The 20,268-nt window shown below is 32.8% G+C and overlaps 1 protein-coding gene across 2 annotated transcripts in view; it reads left to right on the top strand.

Annotated features, from left to right (window-relative positions):
• Positions 1-20,268, top strand: part of TMTC2 (transmembrane O-mannosyltransferase targeting cadherins 2) — a 532,742-nt gene that overhangs the window by 330,465 nt on the left and 182,009 nt on the right. For both annotated transcript variants that reach the window (XM_031938906.1, XM_031938905.1), the window contains one exon: positions 1,772-1,850. In XM_031938906.1, coding sequence (XP_031794766.1) covers positions 1,772-1,850 — 79 coding nt within the window. The remainder of the gene's footprint in view (positions 1-1,771; positions 1,851-20,268) is intronic.

The following is a 20,268-nucleotide window of genomic DNA, read 5'->3' as shown; positions in this document are numbered from 1 at the left end:
GCACAAATATGTGCATATATATAGATACATATAATATACTTATTTTCCATATTTGTAATAAAATATATCAGACTTTGGGAACACATTATACCTGAATTCTATTTTCAATATTGAGCAGCAGTGTGTTATAGGTGGAAAAGCGTTGGGTTTGGAGTCAAAGGGACTATATTCAAATCTCAGCTTTAAAATATTTAATTGATGTAGGCCCTGGACAGTCATTAACCATTCCAGGCCTTAATTTTTTTTTCATGTATAAAGTTAGAGGTTTGACTAGATGACCTCTGAGATCTTTCTAGATCCAAATTGTCTCAACCAATGAATTCTATGAACAATTCTATTAAGAGATTCAGTTTCAGAATTACAAAGTTGAAATGAACTTCACAGGCCAAAAACAAAAACAAACAAATAAACAAACAAAAATAAACCCCATCAATAAGGATCCCCTTGGGCTTGAAGTTAGGCAGATATGAGTTCAATTCCTATCTTAGACATTTATTAACTCTTAATTCATCTAAATTCTTTCAGACTCAGTTTCTTCATTTATAAAATAGGAATGATAATAGCACCTATCTCATAATGCTGTTTTGAGGTTCATATGAGATAACATGCAAGGTGCTTTTCAAACATTTAATATGTTATATAGGTGTATATATGTGTGTGTGTGTGTGTGTGTGTGTGTGTGTGTGTGTAGTTTTTATTTAAATCATAATCTAGCTTTTGTTTAAAGCCTTTATTTAATGACATCTTTTGAAAAGGAACTCGTTCCTTCTGTAAAAAGAAATTCTGCCTGTTCAATTTTTATTATAGTTCTAGTCATTAGGATTTCCCTGTTTCAATGAAATTACAGGTATAGATCCTGTTCCTATTGTAATTCTTTTTTTTTTTTTTTGCTGAGGTAATTGGGGTTAAGTGACTTGACCAGGGTCACACAGCAAGGAAGTATTAAGTGTCTGAGGCTAAATTTGAACTCCTCCTGACTTTAGGGCTAGTGTTCTATCTACAATACCAACTAGCTACCCCCATATTATAATTCTTAGGAATATTTTTCTTACAAACTCCACCCATCTGTTGTATAAAGTCAAAAGAATCATGGATTTAGGGCCAGAGGACTGGGTTCACATTCCATGTCTACAATTTGCTACATTTTTATCCTTGAACAAGCTATTTTTTTGGTCTTCAGTTTCTTGATTTGTAAGAATGAAAGCCCCTGTGGTAACTTTCAACTCTAAATCTATGATTTTGTGATGATAATTTTACCTGGAAAAGGAGAATATGATACATGGTCTTGATTTTTTTTTTTTTTTTTTTTACTAAAGTAATAAAATATCCTGGTCCACTAGGATAATGATAATTTGATAGTCATAACAGAAGTTAAAGAAACTCCAGCCTCGAAATAACTATTCTATGAATTTCAAACTTAAAATGTTTTTAGTCTCTTTCTAGTTTTATAACTCATGTGGACTGAAAAAAAAGTTTCTAAAACACCACTGGTAAGAGACATCTGGGTGTGCTAAACTTTTATATTGTTTCCTTCACTATTTGGACTGTGTACTTTCACTAATGAGGTTGATGTATACTGGAGTCAAAGTACAGCTCAATTTCTTTTCCCTCAAAGGTGCTTTTAAAAACAAGAAGTAGTGGTATGGTTAATTTTTTTTCAGTAGGAAGACTGTAACTTTGGTTCAGAGGGTGGTTTACATCTTTTTGCTGAAGTAATTTCCTTATATTCTGCACTTCCATTGACATATCTATTTCTTGTCTCCTACATTAGGAAGCACTCACTGTATATAAGGAAGCCATTCAGAAAATGCCCCGTCAATTTGCTCCCCAGAGCTTGTACAATATGATGGGTAAGTCTAACATTCATCTTCTTATTGACATTCAGGGACCTTGTGACTAATTTAATTATAGGCTTGTATTGCTTGGGATTGAAATAAACAATCTCATTAATCCCCACAAATCAAATTCATTCATAAATGGACCTCACCTTCAGAAGTCTAAGAGCTAAAATAACTGTTTAAAAGATCAGGAAATGATTAAAGTATAGAATTTTCATGAATTGGACTATGGATCTAAATGCATTTTCCAAAATTTTTCCCCTCAGGAATAAGATATGATACCATGAGACTGTCTTTCCTAATACTTTTACCTAACACTGGCTTCTTCAAATGAATCAAATTTTACCATTATCCAGAAAGTTTATAAAACCTAACATATAAGCTATGGAGTCTAAGACATATATCAATGTACTTGATTTCCTTTATAATATAATGTATTTTATTTTGTAAAGTGTATCTAAGAAGAAGTCCATTTCTCTAGATTGCCAAAGGGGGAGTAAGCCACAAAAGAAACAAGAGTAAGAATTCCTGCCAGATATGGTAGTATGTTTCTGACATCCCTGTTGCCTAAGGAGGTCTGAGAGTGGAGGATTGCTTGAGTTTCAAATTTTTGAGGTGTCATGCAGTCAGGTGTCCACACTATGTCTTGCACTAGTAGAGTGAGTTCCAGGAAGAGGAATGCCACTGGACACTAAGGAGTGATGAACTGAATCAGACTGAAAATCAAGGCAAGAGAAAATCCAATCCTGATGGTTATTGAGATCAGGCTACAGTTCTAGTCTGGGCAATATAGGGAGATTCAGTCTCAAAAACTAAAAGAATCCCCCTAGTTTAAAGTGTCTTGGATGAGACCATAGTTATTCATACTATATCCATTTATCATATGTAGTGTGTTGATGACTGCTCTCTGGAGATTTTATGTTGCTAGAATTTGAAAGACTCAAACAGATACACTACTTCTACTTATTTTTCTTCTTCTTCTTCTTCTTTTTTTTTTTCCTTCTTTTTCTTCTTCAACCCATGATTTAGACAAATGGAATTTATTGATTTAAAATTGGGTTCCATATTGAGGTTGGATTCCTACTTCTGTTCTATGAGTATTAAGCTAAGAATACTCCTGAGGGCAGCTAGGTGGCCCAGTGGATAGAGAACCCACTTTCATCAAAATTCAGAAGGACTTGAATTCAAATTACTTTGACCCTTGAAACTTACTAGCTGTGTGACTCTGAAAACATCACTTAACCCTAATTATCTTGTCCTCCCTAACCTCATCCCAAAAAAATGCTCCTAGAGAATATTGAAACTTTTTACTCTTTAGGAATGGTTGCTTCAATCAGTCATTGAATGATGCTTTTAGTTCTTTTTGAGAGACTCTGAAGCATTTTTCCAAAAAAAAAATCTTAATTGTATTTATCCCCTTGGCAGTCATCAACCATTTAAGATTATATGAGAGATTGTTATCTGATTCTGTTTGCAATAAAAACTGTTCATTTCCCATATAGCAATTTCTCATCGAGTCAAATGAGTTAACTCCCCAGAGTGTTTGCTTTTACTTTTAGTAATATTTTATTTGCCTACCATTTGGCAAGATAAATGGCCAAGGAGATGAATTTTGTTATCAATTCATCACATTCATTAGACTGTCAGCAGGCAGTGATTGTTCTATCAAGATTATCAACAACTATGGACTTGTTTTCTAATTCACACATTAACATTTTATTAGCATCCTGTAGAGACCAGTAATAGAGTATGAAGTGTGTGTTTGACTATATAACCTTCTTGCCCTTCCATATGCATTTCCTTCTCTGTTATATCTTGGAAGTAGGAAAAAAATGTATTTTTTAGGAAAAGAAATGATTTTGAAAGTAAGCTACAATGGAAAAGTCAATGATAACTTAAAATGACCAAAATGTCAAGTATAAAAATATCCAAATCTTTGAGGTTACAAATGTCTGTCACCATCATGAAGACTATATAAAGTTTTATTGGTACAGTGAGATGGCCCAGTGGTTAGAGCACCAGCTTAAAATCAGGAGGACTTGAGTTCAAATGCAGCCTCAGGCACTTGTTACCTGTGTAACCCTGGTCAAGTCACTGAACCTTAATTGCCTCCCCAAAAGATAAATATATACATATAAATCAGTAAATATGTATGTATACACACATATATGTTACATTAAAATTTTATTTTATTTATAATATAGGTATGTATTTTATATTTTATTTTATTTTATTTACTTATTTATTATTTGTCAATTAAAGGTTTCAAGATCTACCATGGGTTTTAGTGCCTTCAAAAATCAGTATCCCAGGCTTACCTCTGACACATAATTTGCAAATTATTTAACTTCTTAGTGTTCAAGGAAACTTTTATAAGACTATAATTCACAGAAGAGATCCACAATAAAGTTTCCTTATCCAGAAATTCCTTATAATATTTAAATAATATAGTCTTTCCCTATCCTTTTTTTCTTACTGAATTAATGCTATAAGTTAGATTTACTTAGTGTTTTATGATTTACAAAATGTTTTTTTTATGAGAACCTTATTAGGCAGCTTGTAGATATGTTAATATTCCCATTATTAAGGTTCAGAGAAGTTAAAAAAATTATTTAACATTAATTATTTATACAGGATATTGTACGAGGCTTTGGGAATACAGACAATAAAGTGGACCAGCCCTTTCTCTCATGGAGCTTCCCTTCTGTCTTAGAGACAACATAACTGCCTCACTTAAATCTAATTCATGTGTAAAGGAAGACATCACACTCATGTCACTGGTCCTCTTTCAGAATGAAGGATGAACAACAATATCAGTGTACACATATATATATATACATATATTCATACAAATTATATATAGTGGGGGTAGTGGAGGGAAGCTCAAATAGGTCAGCCTATTAATAGTTGTAGGTGGGGTTAGCAGCAAACTAGAGATTCCAAGAGGGGGAGGTAAAGAGAATTGTGAGATAATAGCCCTGTGCAAGGCAAAGATTCTAGCTGTGGAGTGAAACATGAGGAAATCTGGGAAGGTCAGATGGGCAGAGAGTTGTGTTCAGCAAGGAAGGAAATGTCAGAGCAAGGAATTGAATCCAGGTTTCCTGGATTGTTATGCTTCTACAAGAAAGCTTATTTATTCTGACCACTTAATAAAAGCATTTACCATTTCTTTGGCTAAGAATATATTTACAAATGGTAGATTCAAATTTTTAGTGAGGCTTCCAACCTTACTTTTCTGTACTTCTATATAACATCTAAAGAATTTCAACTTCTTTTAAAGGATGTAACCATCTTTTAAGGCATTACATTTTTATATTTGCTGGCTTTTGGGGTCATTCTTATCTAAGCTTTTGTAAACCTAGATAAGAATGTTATCTTCATGTCTTGGATTTCATTGCCTTAAGAAGATAGCAGGAAACTGAAGTTGTTTTGACTTAGTATCCTAGTCTCTATAGGATTTGTGTGATTCAGATGCACAGAGATAATATAAATCAGAGCCAGAGTTCTCAGAGTAGATCTGCAGAAGTGAATCTGTGCATATATATTACAGAGGTAGAAAGAATTCTGGGCTTAGATTCAGAAGAACCTCATTCTGGAATCATGAATAGCTAGGTTTAGGTATATTACCCTGGTTCAGTCATATAAACTCTCTTTCACTGTGCTTCCAACAAGGAATTAGATGATCTTCAATCTCTGATATCTCTCCTAAGTCTAAATATGTAATCTTCTGGTCTTAAAATGGGAATAATAATTGTGAGGATAAAAGGAGATAATACATGTAAAGCACTTTCAAACCTTAAAACATTAATAGTAGCTATCGTTTTTATTGTAATCAATAAATAAAATAAATATGAAATCCTCCTAGCAAATAATAATTTTAAAACTACATATTCAACCAATCTTTTGCATCTATTGTTATTTGTTAAGTATGATTTTGGTTACACTTAATAGTATTCATCCCCAAACATCACTCTTCTTATTCAATTTATAATCACTGTATTTTCCTCATGATATCATGTAAATAGGTACTCCTATGGGAAAAAAATCATAAATTGTTCACAGAAGTTGCTCTTATATGATTATAACTTATATCTATCAATAAATCTTCCAAAGAAGATTAACTCTACATATTGTATGTATATGCCTACCTTGGGTTTTGTTAATTACTTGGACAATACTAAGGTAATTCATTTGTATCTCTTTCTCATAGCATATGATGTAACCACTTAATGTCTCAGCCATACGTTTCCTCAGTATAAATTTTCATGATAGTTTGTGTGCAGAGATGATCTCTACCAAAATAACTACCTCTTTCTGTGGCTTTTGTGTGATTGGACATTTTTAATTTTTCTGAAATCATGATATTCTTTCATTTTCAACCATGTTAGAGAATATTGGCATTGGAAATATAAGATTGTACATATATATATGTGTATATGTGCTCATGCATAATTAGGATTACTTTGGCATCATGAAAATTAATGTATAATTTACCAAATATTATCTAGACCTCTTCATTCGGTTGTAAACTCTGGAGTTCAGGGGACATCTTTTGTTTTTGTTTTTGTTTTTTTTGGCATCCCTAGGACACATAACAAATAACAAATGCTTATTGATTTATTATTATTCATTTTGACCTGGCTTTCTAACTATCTACAGACTTAATAATTGGTTTTGTGCAGTAAATGTTTAATCATTTTAAAAAATTTTATTTGATATAATATAGTTATGTGATAGTTCACTGGGCTATATCTAACTGTATGTCACAACTAGGAAATAGATATTGTCCTGTCTTGATGTTTCCTATGTGAATTGTTAGGCTGATCATTGAGGTGCCCTATGTATCTTTGAGGAGCTTTTATATTGTTTTAAGAATTTTTAAACATAATGTCATTTACAAATAGGTAAATCTTGAGAATCTGCATTTTTAAAGGGCATGCTTCTTATATTTGACCTTTCTACAAAATATCTTCTGAAGCATTAGTGAAACTTTTGAAAAATATATCTCATTCTCATATTTTATTGGACAATAATATTCAGAATTATTGAAAAAAAATTTTAGTAGCATCTGTCAATAAATCTTGTACAATATTAGAACATGAATGTTCAAGACACCTTCTTGGAATAAAGTCTTCATATTGCTTTCCAAACTAAAAGAAAAATTAATGTTCTGTAATAAGGAATATACATATCATTATCTTATGTTCCCTATATCTCTTGATAAATTGTACACTTCTGAAAATAGGACCTGCCAGATAAAATTATTTCTAAAATTCTTCCTCTTACCTCCCCATATTTTAAAAAATATATACAGAGACATTTTAATAAATGCATACTTTTCTCATGAAGAAAATTGACTATATATGAAAAAATTGGAATATAGATCAGACATTAAAGAAATATTTTAAAAGTGCTCATTTTATGCCAGATGTTGTGCTAAATACTAACAAAGGAAAAAAAAATCCCCGTGTCAAAGAACTCACAATCTAATGAGGGAGACAAAGGGACAACCCCCTAAAAATGTACGAACAAAATTATATATGTCTATACACATACACAGATATTTAAATATAGAGATCATCATATTATATGATAATCTCGGGGAAAGCACTAGCACTAAGAGGGATCTAGAAAAGTTTCTTGCAAAAAGTGAAATTTTACCTGAAACTTAAAGAAAGCCAGAGAAATGAGGAGGCAGAAATGAAGAGGGAAGACAACCAGTGAAAATTCCCAGAGTTGAGAAATAGACTATTGTGGGTGAGAAGCACCAAGGAACTTAATGTCACTGAACTGCAACATATGTAAAGAGAACTGAGGTGTAAGAAGATTATTAGCTAGATGGAGTCAGGTTTGGAAGGGCTTTAAGAGCCAAACACATCAAATTCAACCTTGGAAGGATCAATATTTGATGATATCTGCTTTGTAGCCTTTTTTCCCACTTATTTTCCCCTTATAATAGAAAGCTTTTTAGGAGTTTGAAATATCATTTTCCCATGTCAGAATAAAAACAATTTAACCTTATTAAATCTCTATGATTTCTTTTTCCTGTTTGCTTTTTTATGCTTCTTTGGAACTCGTATTTAAAGGTTTTTTTATTCATCTCTCATCTTTCCATCAGGAATGTTTGAATACTTTCTATTTCATTGAATTTCATTCACCCCCTCCCTGAAAGATTATATTCAGTTTTAGTGATTCTTGGCTATAAGCGTAGCTCTTTTGCCCTTTGGAATATCATATTCCAACCTTTCTACTTCTTTAATGCAGAAACTGCTAAAACTTATGTTATCCTCATCATGGCTCCATCCATGGCAATACTTAAATTGTTTCCTTCTGATGGCTCACAATATATTTTTCTTGACCTGAGAGTTTTCATTTTGGAATTTCTTTCAGGAGGAGTGAATTCTTTGGATTTCTTTTTTACCTTCTACTTCTAGAATATCAGGGCTCTTTTCCAATATAATTTCTTGAAAGATAATGTCTAGACTCTTGTTTTGATAATAGCTCTCAAATAATCCAATAATTTTTAAGTAATCTCTCCTGTATCTATTTTCCAGATCAGTTTTTTCCCAATAAAATATTTTAATTTCATCTTTTTTTTTATTCTTTTGATTTTAATTATTTCTTGATGTCTCATAAAGTCATTAGCTTCTACTTCTTTTGCTTGCTCAATTTTAACTTTTAAGGGATAATTTTCTTTAGTGAGCTTTTGTACCTCCTTATATTTAGCCAATTTTACTTTTTAGGGAGTTTCTTCAGTGAATTTTTATGTATTTTTTTCCATTTGGCCAATTCTGCTTTCGAAGCATTCTTCTCTTCATTGGTTTTTTGTGTGTCTTTTACCCTTTGGCCTATTCTGTTTTTTAAGATGTTATTTTCATCAGTGTTTTTTGGTGCTTCCTTTACCAAGCTTTCCCCCTCCCCCTATGTTTTTCTTGCATTACTCTCATTTCTCTTACCTCAGCCTTGGTTTTTGAAATCTTTTTCCCCCATTTTTCAATGGCCTGAGACCAATTAATATTTTTCTTGGAGCCTTTAGATATGGGAATTTTAATTTTGTTGTCTTCTTCTGAGTGTGTTTTTTAATCTTCCTTGTCACCACAATAACTTTCTATGGTCAGATTTTTTTTTCTGCTTTTGCATTTTCTAGTCTATTTCTTGACTGTTTTAAAGTAGAGCTCTGCTTCCCAAGTGGAGGGGTATTGTCCCAGTCTTCATGTTTTGTGTGTGGTTGTTTTCAGAAGTAATTTTGAGGACCTATAAGTTTTTGGTTCTTTCAGGACAATATGACCTAGTGAAATGACCTACAGAGAGATGTATTTATTACTCTCACGTACTGTGCATTGATTTGTGATTGACCACAAGAATTTTTTTCTATTCTGGAACTGTGACCAGGATCTCTGCCCCACATCTGGCACAAGTTCTACAGTACTAGTATTCCTCCTTACAGAGGGACAAAGCAAGGTCTAAGACCCAGATCTAAGTATGTGCAATGCAATGTTCCCCTGCTCCTGGTACCTTCAAAGGGATCCCTTTAAGTCTCCTTCTGACCCATTGTCCAATCCTCTTATTATCTGTGGGCTTAGAGGTCTGGAAACCACCACTCCTGTCTCTGAGTCAGTCTTCATAAAGCCTACCCTGGGTTGGTTGGGGTTCAGGACTTGTGAAGATCGCGTATTTTAAAATCAGCAGGAGTCCGGAGTTCAGGTTAGGGGAAAATCGTCAATCTTTATTCTCAGTGAAGAAGGATCGGAGGTGGAAGAGAATCGGCGATAGCAATGTGTGCACCTGAGTCAAGAAGCTAGCTAGATCACCAGCCACATGACCAGCAGCCAGGAGAATGGACCCAGGCCCAATCTCTCCCAGCTTCTCTTCCTGTTCCTCTCTCTGCCTCCACCCACCAAAATCGTCATTTCCTGTACAACACATCAGGACTTGCACAGAGAGTGGGCAGGGACCATTCTTTATCCAATCATGTATATTAATAGAGTAAAGCCCAATTACTATTTAGCCTCATGTACTTGGGACCTAAGTGCATCAGCTCAAACTTCAGCCCATTACAAGGACTATGCTTTTGTCATACACTAGATTGTGCTTCTCCCTTACCCTGATCTAATAGTTCTTTCCTGCCAACCTTCTAAGTTGTCTTGGGCTAGGAAGTTCTTTCACTCCATCTTTTTTAGTGAATTCTGTTGCTCTAGAATTTGTTTGAGTCATTATTTAAAAATTTTTAGAGGGGGAAATACTCAGATAAGTTCTTCCCTTCACTCTGCCATCTTGCAAAATTGATTTCTTATACAAGTTTTCAGTCAGATCCTATCATTTTCACTCTCATCAACCATTCTCCAGTTGATGGACATCTACTCATTTTCCAATTGAATTTTTTGCTTTGATATCTAGAACATTGATACTGAGGTTATAGAATTCAACTGTGATGGATGATGAGTAGATCATTTTAGATCTACTCATTTTAGAAATGCTGGAAAAACTACATTGGTTCACATCTATTTGTGGTTCTCCTTATAAATTATGACAAAATTCTCTTGAGTTTTGAATTTATCTTAGATTTTCTGCAAGCTAGATTTTTCCTCTGTGAATGTTTGCTGCCTTTTAAGACAGTTCTACTTGAAATTTCTCAACATTTTACATATCAGCTTACACTTGACACTATCAGTTGTTCTTGGTACAAGTATAAGTGTTTGGGCTTCCTTGATTTCTTTACAGTGGCAACCTTTTTGTATTGATCAAACCTTTCTAAGCAATGATGAATTTCAGCTAACTTCAGAAGGAGCAGAGAAAAGGCACAGAACATGGAGTCAGAAAAGACAAGAGTTCAAATTCTACTATAGATATTTACTAGCTATATGGCATTAGGTAAACCTCTTTTTTTTTTTTTTTGCCTCACTTTCCTTATTTGTAAAATGAGAGATTGAATTGAATGATGTGTAAGGTTCCTACCAGCTCTTTTTTATGCTTTTATTTCCTTTAATTTTTAAATTTTTTTTATTTTTGACACACATTGCTTTATGAACCATATTAGGAAAGAAAAAACAGAACAAAAAGAGAAAAACCATGGAAGAAATAAAAAAAAAAAAAAAAACAGAAAAAAGAAGTGGACATAGCATGTGTTTATTTAAGTTGTTTCCTTAATTCTTTTTCTGGATGCATATGGCATTTTCTGTCTAAAGTCTATTGGTATTGCTTTGAATCACTGAAGCATTGAAAAGAACTACACTTTTCATAGTTGATCATAGCACATTCTTCTGTTATTGTGTACAATGTATTCTTGTTTCTCTTGTTTTCTCAGCATCAGTTCATGTAAATATTTCCAGGTTTTTCTAAAATCAGGTTGTTCATCATTTTTTGTAGAATAATAATATTCTGTTACTCTCATATACTACAACTTGTTCAACCATTCTCCAGTTGATGGACATCTACTCATTTTCCAATTTTTTGCTTCCACAAAAAGATTTGCTACAAAAATTTTTGCATGTGTCGATCCTTTTCCCTTCTTAAAGATTTCCTTGGGATACAAACTCACTAATGGCACTGTTAGGTCAAAGGGTATGCACAGTTTTATAGCCCTTTGAGCATAGTTCTAGATTGCTTTGCAGAATATCTTAGATCATTTCACACCTCCAATAACTATGCATAGGTTTCCCACATCCCCTCCAACATTCATCATTATCTTTTCCTGTCATCTTAGTCAATATGAGATTTGTGAGGTGGTATCTCAGAGTTGTTTTAATTTGTATTTTTCTAATCAATAGTGATTTAGAGCATTTTTTCATATGGTTATAGATGGCTTTAATTTTGTCATCTGAAAATTGTCTGTTCATATCCTTTGACCATTTATCAATTGGAGATCTATCAGATCTTAATTTATATTTCTGTGACCCAAACTAACCTATCTTTGGATTAATACCCTCTCAATTGGTTTCCTTTATAAACCTATTATCTAAGTTATATTTATAAGTAATTATAAATATATTAATTATAAATAATTATCCAATTAAAATCATGGTCATCCCTGCCTTCCTTAATTCAACAGATTTTTCTCATAGATCTTGTCAAAATAGTTATAGCATTCTGTAGTCTGCAAGTGAATAGCTTTCTCTTCTCATGTTCCTCTTTGATCAATGGCCTTGAATTTCCTGAAATAGAGGTACATTGAAAACTGTCCCACCCTTAAAGAGCTTCACATATGCTAGCTTTTTTGGGGTGAGGGGTATTTGATATTTAGAACAGCATAATATAAAAAATTCTAATAATTGGCTTAACTATACTCAATAAAAGCTCTATGGTTTGCTATGAATGTGTTTAATATTTAGTGTATATTTCTCCTCCATGCTTCAAAATGTCTATTTCTCTATATATCTTCTTCTTCTTCATTGCCTCTGCATAAGTCTACTATCGAATACTCCTTTGAGAATATAGTAATCTAAATTGGATTGTACTTTCTAGTTATTTTTAGTTGAGTGAGCTTTAGGCTAATCCCAATGATCATTTTAAGCCTGTCTGGTATTTAAATTTAAAAGGCTAGCTAAAAGTTAATTGTTGAATTTAATTATTCAGGTGATTTGGATCATTTTTCCCTTCCTGGTAACATTTCATGAAAACAAAATTAAATATGTTTTGTGAAGGAGAGAATGGAAAGAAATTTACTGGTCATTCTATTCCAATTTGTAAGTCAACATTATTCGGGTAAACTTTACATAGCAGGTGCTGAGGGGAGATGTGATAGCCATGGACCTGTCTTTCAAAGAAATTGTCATGAGATTTATCTATTTAATTCAAATTAAGTCTCCTTATTTAACATTTTGGCTAATTTTTTAGTTTACTTTCAGATCTCCTGGGATAGAAACATAATTCTACACCCTTACTATCTAAATACAGGGGTTATTGATAATAGCATGAACAACAAAAAAAAGATTCAACGTTGTATATGCTAATTAGCTTTGCCATCTGTTTTTTCTGGTATCTAAGAGGCAAGGTAATATGCATGTGTGATAGATCCAAGAAACCCCGGCATGTTTAGAAAATTGGGATAGGCCCGAGTACAAATTATGATTAAAGGTAACACTATTTTAGGTGAAGAGACTCAGAAGCTTTTTCAAATATACTTAATCTGGATAATTAGGTACTAGCCCTCCTTTTGATTATATCAGATAGATTATTGTTATTCTCCATTCTTAAAAAAGACCAATAACATTAGGAGGCTGATGGCTTTACTTGCAAGTGAATTGGATTTATTAAGTGAAGCAAAGCTGTGCATGAGTCTCACTCTCTTCTCCTGAATCATTGAAATCCAATGACAAGATAATCCAGTGATCAAGATAATTGACAATGGTCCTGGACACAGTGGGAGATTTTGGCCTTTTTAAGCTAAGATCTTTCCTTAAGCTAAGGTCTTAGTTTGTCTGAGACAATGTTCAGTTAGTATTTAGAAGCTAGGAATGATTTCATACAAAAGATGGCTTCTTTTGGCCTCACCAAAATAAATAAATAAACGTGAGAGGGGAGGTTTTTGGCCATAACAGAAGCAGTTGCTATTTTACACTCAGAACAATCAAAACCCAAACAGTAAGCTAATGAAGGTTGGGTGTGGATCTATTATTGTCCAGTCATTGAAAGCTGCTCAATAAAAATGAACATAAGAGTCAATGGAATACCTTTAGCATCTAAGAGCCATTGATTTGTCAGTCATCCTAGACATTTCTTCCTACTTTATCTCTCTTATTATTTTTAAACTTTATTTTAATTAATTAACACTATTTAATAATTTAATTTTAAACTAATAATTAATTTAATAATTGATAATTTGTGCTGATTGATAATAATTAATAATTAATATAAGCTTGGTAAACATGTACAAACATGAACAACATTTCCATATTCCCAGAAGAATCAGGAAAAAATGTTATCAAAGTCACAAATCACTATTATGTACAAATACACTTCTATATTATATTTCATAAAAACCTACCACAGTTGGGTATCACCACCTCAGTATGATTTAAAATAATTCTACACTGCTTCCCATTTATACTTTTTTGGTGTCTTGTTAAGTTTAGTTTTATCTCATTCATTATATTTGTCAGAATATCAATAGCAAAATTTTGTTACAATGTCTTATTTAAATTTGTTCTTGTATGGATACCTAAAATTACATTGGCTAAAAAGATTTAAGTAGCTTTCCAACTTCATCCTAACCCCAACCATAGTAAGTCCAAAACAATAGATTCCTTTGATATGTCACAAGTTTACTTGAACCTCAGATTTCTAAGTATAGGAGATTTATGCTCCAACCATGCTGAGCTCTTGAACCACGTTTGTTCTGTTTTGAATTATGGTCCTTTTCTATTGGCACTGTCCTCTGGCAAGCTGATGAGCCAAGGTCCCCGACATGCCAGGATGCCCATCTGACTTGCTTAGCTTGTAATTGATGGGTATCTGGAAGAAAAGCATCTGGGTCCTGTAAGATCAAACTCTACCTATTTAGCTTTGTGTTCTGTCTTTAGCTGGAAAGACAAGACCAAAAGGTCAGTATCAATCGTTTAGAGTTCACTACACAAAAAGGCAAAATCATTCATTCTTGGATTTAACACTAATTTATTTTGCCAGGTGTGCAGCCACCAAGTTAAGGAAACTATATGCATTTTTGGCTTTCTATCAAGAAGAATACTGATTTAATTTTCTTTTTTGGGGGGGTGGAGGGGAACAACAACAACAATTAAAAAAAACTTTTGAGAATTGCCACCCTTGAAGCTCACTCTTTAGTGTGGAACTGACTTTGCCAATATTTTTGTGTGTGTCATTCATCTGAGGTATAAATTTTAAATTACATACTACAGTTACAGATGTTAATTTGCTTGGCATTATAGACTGCACTACAAAGGCCAAAGTCTAGCTCCACTGCATTAAATAGGTAATATATTTTGTTTAAAGTTTCAATTAAAATCCAGGGTCAGAAGATATAATGGTCCCTGAGGGATTTTATATGCTTTAATGCCAATATAAGGGTTTCAGAGAGATCATGCCTGGGTCTAGATGTCTCTTGCTTTCCTGGAAATATGATATTAATCAGTTGATTGTATTACATTGCTCTTAAAACTACACAAGCCCACCTGCTGCAGTAACTCATACTTCTGCCATTCAAGAAGTAAAGACAAAGAAAAGATTAGAGGCTGAAGTCTTTCTATTTTAAAATGGAAAACCAAGGAGGAATTCAAATTAAAAATGAATTTTCCAGAATTTGCCTCATAACTACAGTGTTATGTGGCTGATAAATATCCTAAATATTGTTTCCCAAATAAAGAAAAAAGAATGATGAAAATGAATGAGAAATTTGCATTTCTTTATCATTTAATGGGATCAAGCAGCATATTTATCCTATTTCTACTATCACTGTTGCTACCATTACTAATACTATCATTAGTGTTACTACTGCTACTATCTAATATTTAAATAGTACTTGGAGGTTTGCTAAGTTCTCTATCTACACATACACACACACACACACACACATATATATATACATGAAATACATATACATACATATATGTGTGTGTATATTATATGTATTTATTTGTGTATCAGAATGCATTGTTCTTACATATATGCATGTACACATATACACATATACATGTATACATGCATTATATCTCTGTGTATATATCTGATCATCTCATTTGATCCTCAAAATGATCCTACAAAATACATGCTATTATCACCCCAACTTTACAGATAAAAAAGGAGTTGAGGGAGATTAAGTGATTGTGTCTGTTAGCAATATTGTAAACTATCACTATTGCACTGGATTATGGTCACAAAGAGTTAGGTAATGTTAAGTTACAATAGTGATAAGTAATTAGCACAGCATTCTTGTCAATCAATAATAAAGCTTTTAGTGTGGCTACTACATTATATGCATTATTTGAGGCCCTGAAGATGCAAAGTGGAAAGAAAAGAGTCTGTGGTCAAGCATACAGTATCTCTATAAATATTTGTATCTTGAGATATGAAATGGAGACTATAATACTTGTATATGCTAACACTTAGGGTTGTTATGAGGAAGCAATTTCATTAATCTTAAAAAGCTTCATAAAATGTTAACTACTGTCATTTTTACAGATCAAAAAATTAAAATGAAGGATCCAGTATTTTTTCATGAGGAATGTAATCTTGAGGATTTTTTCATTCTGGCCACCATGATATATGGTAGAAATCAATTCATAAAATGAAAAATAGTATGATCTTTTAAACTACATCATGCTTGCTGATGTAGGGGAGGATGTAAAGTACACAGTTTGCTTTAAAGTTACTTGGTGATCCATTCTTTAGTATAACTAGATATATTTCTGTATATATGTATGTACATATATGTAACTGTTATTCTATACTCTTAATAAGATTTCATAATTGATGACAAGAGGATATCCAACTATTGTTTTGAGATGTAAATCTCCCTGTTTTAGGTTAAAAATTGGAAATGGGACATTAAAGAACACTGTAGAATATTTGTGTTGGTGTTTTTTAAAGAATACAAAAAGAAAAGAAAGATAAAAATGAGGTTTGCATTTCTTTAAAAATTGGATGGATTCTTCTCCATCAGTAAACAAAAAACAAGAACTACAACAAAAACTGATAACTAAGGACATATTTTTATGTTGAAACAGCTTCATGTACCTATAGCCACACCCATGAGTTGTAGTCTTTAATAAGTGCTTATAGACTATGGGGGTCTTCAGTTAATTTTTATTTGATTTTAAACAGAATCCTTTGTCATGCTTATTCTGCAGAGACTCCATAGATCTTTGAATTCTTTCCCTGCACCTATGTCAATTATGGCTCTTTTACAACTTGAAAGATGGTCTTTGAGAGTTCTCATGGTTCCCATATCCATCACACTGGTGCCAGCCTTTTGATGAGTTCCTTGATGCTTATCTACACTGTTCCTCAAAGATAGTTGAACAATCTATCAACCCAGCTCATACCTGAAGCCGTCTAGTTTATAGGATCTGGAGACATCATACATGGGCATTGGTATACTATTCAGAAGACTACAGAAATTTCTATATCACAGTTTAACACTGGAGGACATATATGGAGATAGAAATACTTTGCTGATAATCACCCTTGATGGAGTGAAGGAAAAATGAATTGAGTGATATTTTTACTCCTTTCTTAAACCCAAACATTGTACTATTTTTACAATCAAAATATTTTTGATATTTTGTTGTGATTGATTCAGATGTATACCAATGAATAATAACTTTGCAGCTTTGAGGTTGTTGTCATCTAATGACTACTTATCTATTAATAGTTATTATTTATTAGTTTGTTAGTTATATTAAGGAATGGATCACCAAGTAACTTTAAAGGAAACTGTGTAGTTTATATCTTCCCAGACATCAAGTTATCTATTAATATAGTCATTTACTGATTCAGGCATGTACGTCTTTGCTTCCTTCTATACTGCTATACATTCTGCTTGTTATATAAATTCTTGCTAACACCCACTTGAATCTCCTAAAAGGAAACTTTGTCTTATCCATCTGCCAAGCCAATTATTTCTTTGACCTTAAAACTCTTCTGAGAGGTACTTCTTATTTCCCACATCTCCAAAAACTCAGAATGACCTAGATGTTCACTTTAAATTTAGTTCCTTGAGCTTGGGGCTCTTTTATTGTTCATATCATACTTTTATGATTTTCCCCCAAATACTGGTGCTCCCCTTCAAAGAAAAAAAAAATTTCACCTTGCATGCATGAGCACATGCATGTGTGTGTGTAGAGAGCATATACTTTTTTGTGAACATGAACTTTTCCCCTGAAAGAATAAAACAAGTATCAGAAAACTTTTTCATTATATCATTATAAAAATTATAAAAATGTTTTTATAATATTTTTACCTCCTTAGAACATGAAAGAATAACATATGACACAAAATAAGTACTTAAAAAGCCTTGTTGACTCCTCAATTCCTTGGGTGTATTTCTCATATTTGCTGGTCTTGTCGTTGGAATTTTCTTCATTGCAACAACATTCATCCCTTCAAGTGATCATCTTTTCCAAAACATCAGGTTATTCCAGGCCTTTTTTTCTCAGAGAATTTGGTCAACTGGTCAACTCCTTAGTGAGAAAAACTATTGAGTGCAGAGCTTGGGCAGAGGTGGGTTTCATTGATTTTTAAAGGTCCTATCCCTGCAGTTGAAAAGCAAGAACTCATTAAATGGCTCAACAGACTTTTAGACTAAAATCCATTCAGCATAGGAAAGGTTATGTCAAGGACTAAAGGTTTTTAGAGATCAGGGAGCAGCTTATATCATGTCATTGGCAGAAATGTTTAAAGTTACCTCATCCCTTTTACCATCTTTCTGTACCACATCATTCTTAACTTCCCCATTCAGTTCAATTTCGTTAGTTCCAATTATCATAATTAGTCTACCGAAGGGGTTTGCTGGAAAATGTTTAGAAATTGTCTCTTGGAGTGGTATATTCACAACATCTCTTTAAGTTTAATCTGCTTGAGTTTTAGCACTATTTTCTCAAGTCTGAGACAATCAAGAAACAATACATAAAGCTGTAATTTACAGCATTTGATGATTTCTGGGGCATAAATATTGACATTGACAATTTAACAATCTGCTCTGTTCAAGGTAAGCCCAGTACATTTCCCCTGTGACCATGCCATTTTCTTTCAGCAAGTAATGAAATAACTTGCCACCATTTCTTTCTATTTTTTTACTTTTCCCATTTCTATCCAGACTTTTTGACAAGGGGTTAGCCTGTAGATAAGAACAGTCGTTTGCATTCTCTTTGTCTGCTCTCTGAAGGCAACATGTAGCCATTCTTTTGGTTTCCAAAAGATTTTGCTAAGAACTATAGGAAAATTATGTAAGAGCTTAAAATAACAAAGGAAAAAATTCCAGGTTTACAGAGGCATTATCATCCTGATATATTGGGAAGAGCACTGAAATTGTTGTCAGGAAGGCCTATATTTGAGCTTCACTTTTAACTATGTGCTAACTGTAGAATTCTGGACTCCTCTGAATCTCATTTTTCTTATGTGTAAATTGGAGAAAGTAGGGCTTATAGGACTTCCTGGGTTATAGGATTATTATAAAGAATGGTACAATATACAGAGGAGTTATTTATTATTTAATTAAATTCAGAAAATGTATTAAGCATCTACTGCATTGGGGAAAAAAATGAGCAGTTACAAAGTTTAAATAAAAGTTTAGATACTTATCTTTATGCCATATATATTTAGTGAGGGAATTATAGTGAACATACAAATAAATATAATATCTGTGTGTATTTTAGTAACATGTAAATATATGCATAAATTTATTAATGTATATATAAATATATGAACACATATGTAATTGCTAAATTTATGATTTCACTGTTATAGAGAGCTCCTAGGGGAAACTCTTACAATGCTGGTCGACACCTTTATAATTTATAGTGTAAAAGAGTTATATTATAGCACTGTGAGATTAAGTGATTCAATGAGGGTCATAGCTAGTTTGTGTCAGAAACTGGTCCTAAACCCACGTTTTCTGGCTCCAGAGCCAGCTTTGTACATATTACCCCCCGTACTTTCATTTTCTGTGGGGAATACTGACATAAAGAACTATGAAACATTACACACAAGCACGTGCATACACACATGCACACTCATACACACACGTTTCTAAGACATGGACAAATAAACATCTGGGGCAAGAAAGGTTATTATTGGCATGGAAGATTAGGGAAGGTTTTTGTAAAAAGATGCTATTTTTAGTTGGGCTTTAAAGGGTTCATAGAAATTAAAGAAAGGATAGGAAAGTTGGAGTGGTTAATGGAGAGGGGTGCTTAGTCTAGGCTTAGGACACAGAATAAATATAGGCATATATAGAGATGGGAATTCTTGCTGTGTACTCAGGAGATAGTGAGAATAATTTATGTATGAATTTATAATTTAATTAAAAAAACTTTTTAGAGGGCAAATAGGATGAGGTAGTTAGTATCACATAATGGAAGATCCAGAATATCAAGTTGAGTGAAGTTACTTCTTCAATTTAGGGACTATATCCAAAGGTTGAGTAGGTTGTAAAAAATGAGGGGTCCAGCACTCAGAAGATTACTTAATCTTCCTGCAAGAAGTAGTCAGAAGTCTTAAATTATTTGTAGAATCAAGTAAATTAGGTAAATATTTAGGCTTTCATAAATTAATCCTTGTTAATACCCATGAAAATATCTTCAAACATGAATTTATTTTTGTCATATATATATACACATACATGTGTATATAAACTCATCTTTCATACTGAATGAGTTCTTTTTTTTTTTTTTTTTCTGACCCAAAGGAAATACTAAATCCCTTCTATGCAGTAACTCAGCATGAAGATTTTAGGGAATATGTCCAAACTGAACTCAAAAAT

Source organism: Sarcophilus harrisii, chromosome 5, assembly GCF_902635505.1.
Source record: "Sarcophilus harrisii chromosome 5, mSarHar1.11, whole genome shotgun sequence".
Classification (NCBI taxonomy): domain Eukaryota; kingdom Metazoa; phylum Chordata; class Mammalia; order Dasyuromorphia; family Dasyuridae; genus Sarcophilus; species Sarcophilus harrisii.
The sequence above is the reverse complement of the archived record's forward strand: the minus strand, read 5'-3'. Positions and strand labels throughout refer to the sequence as shown.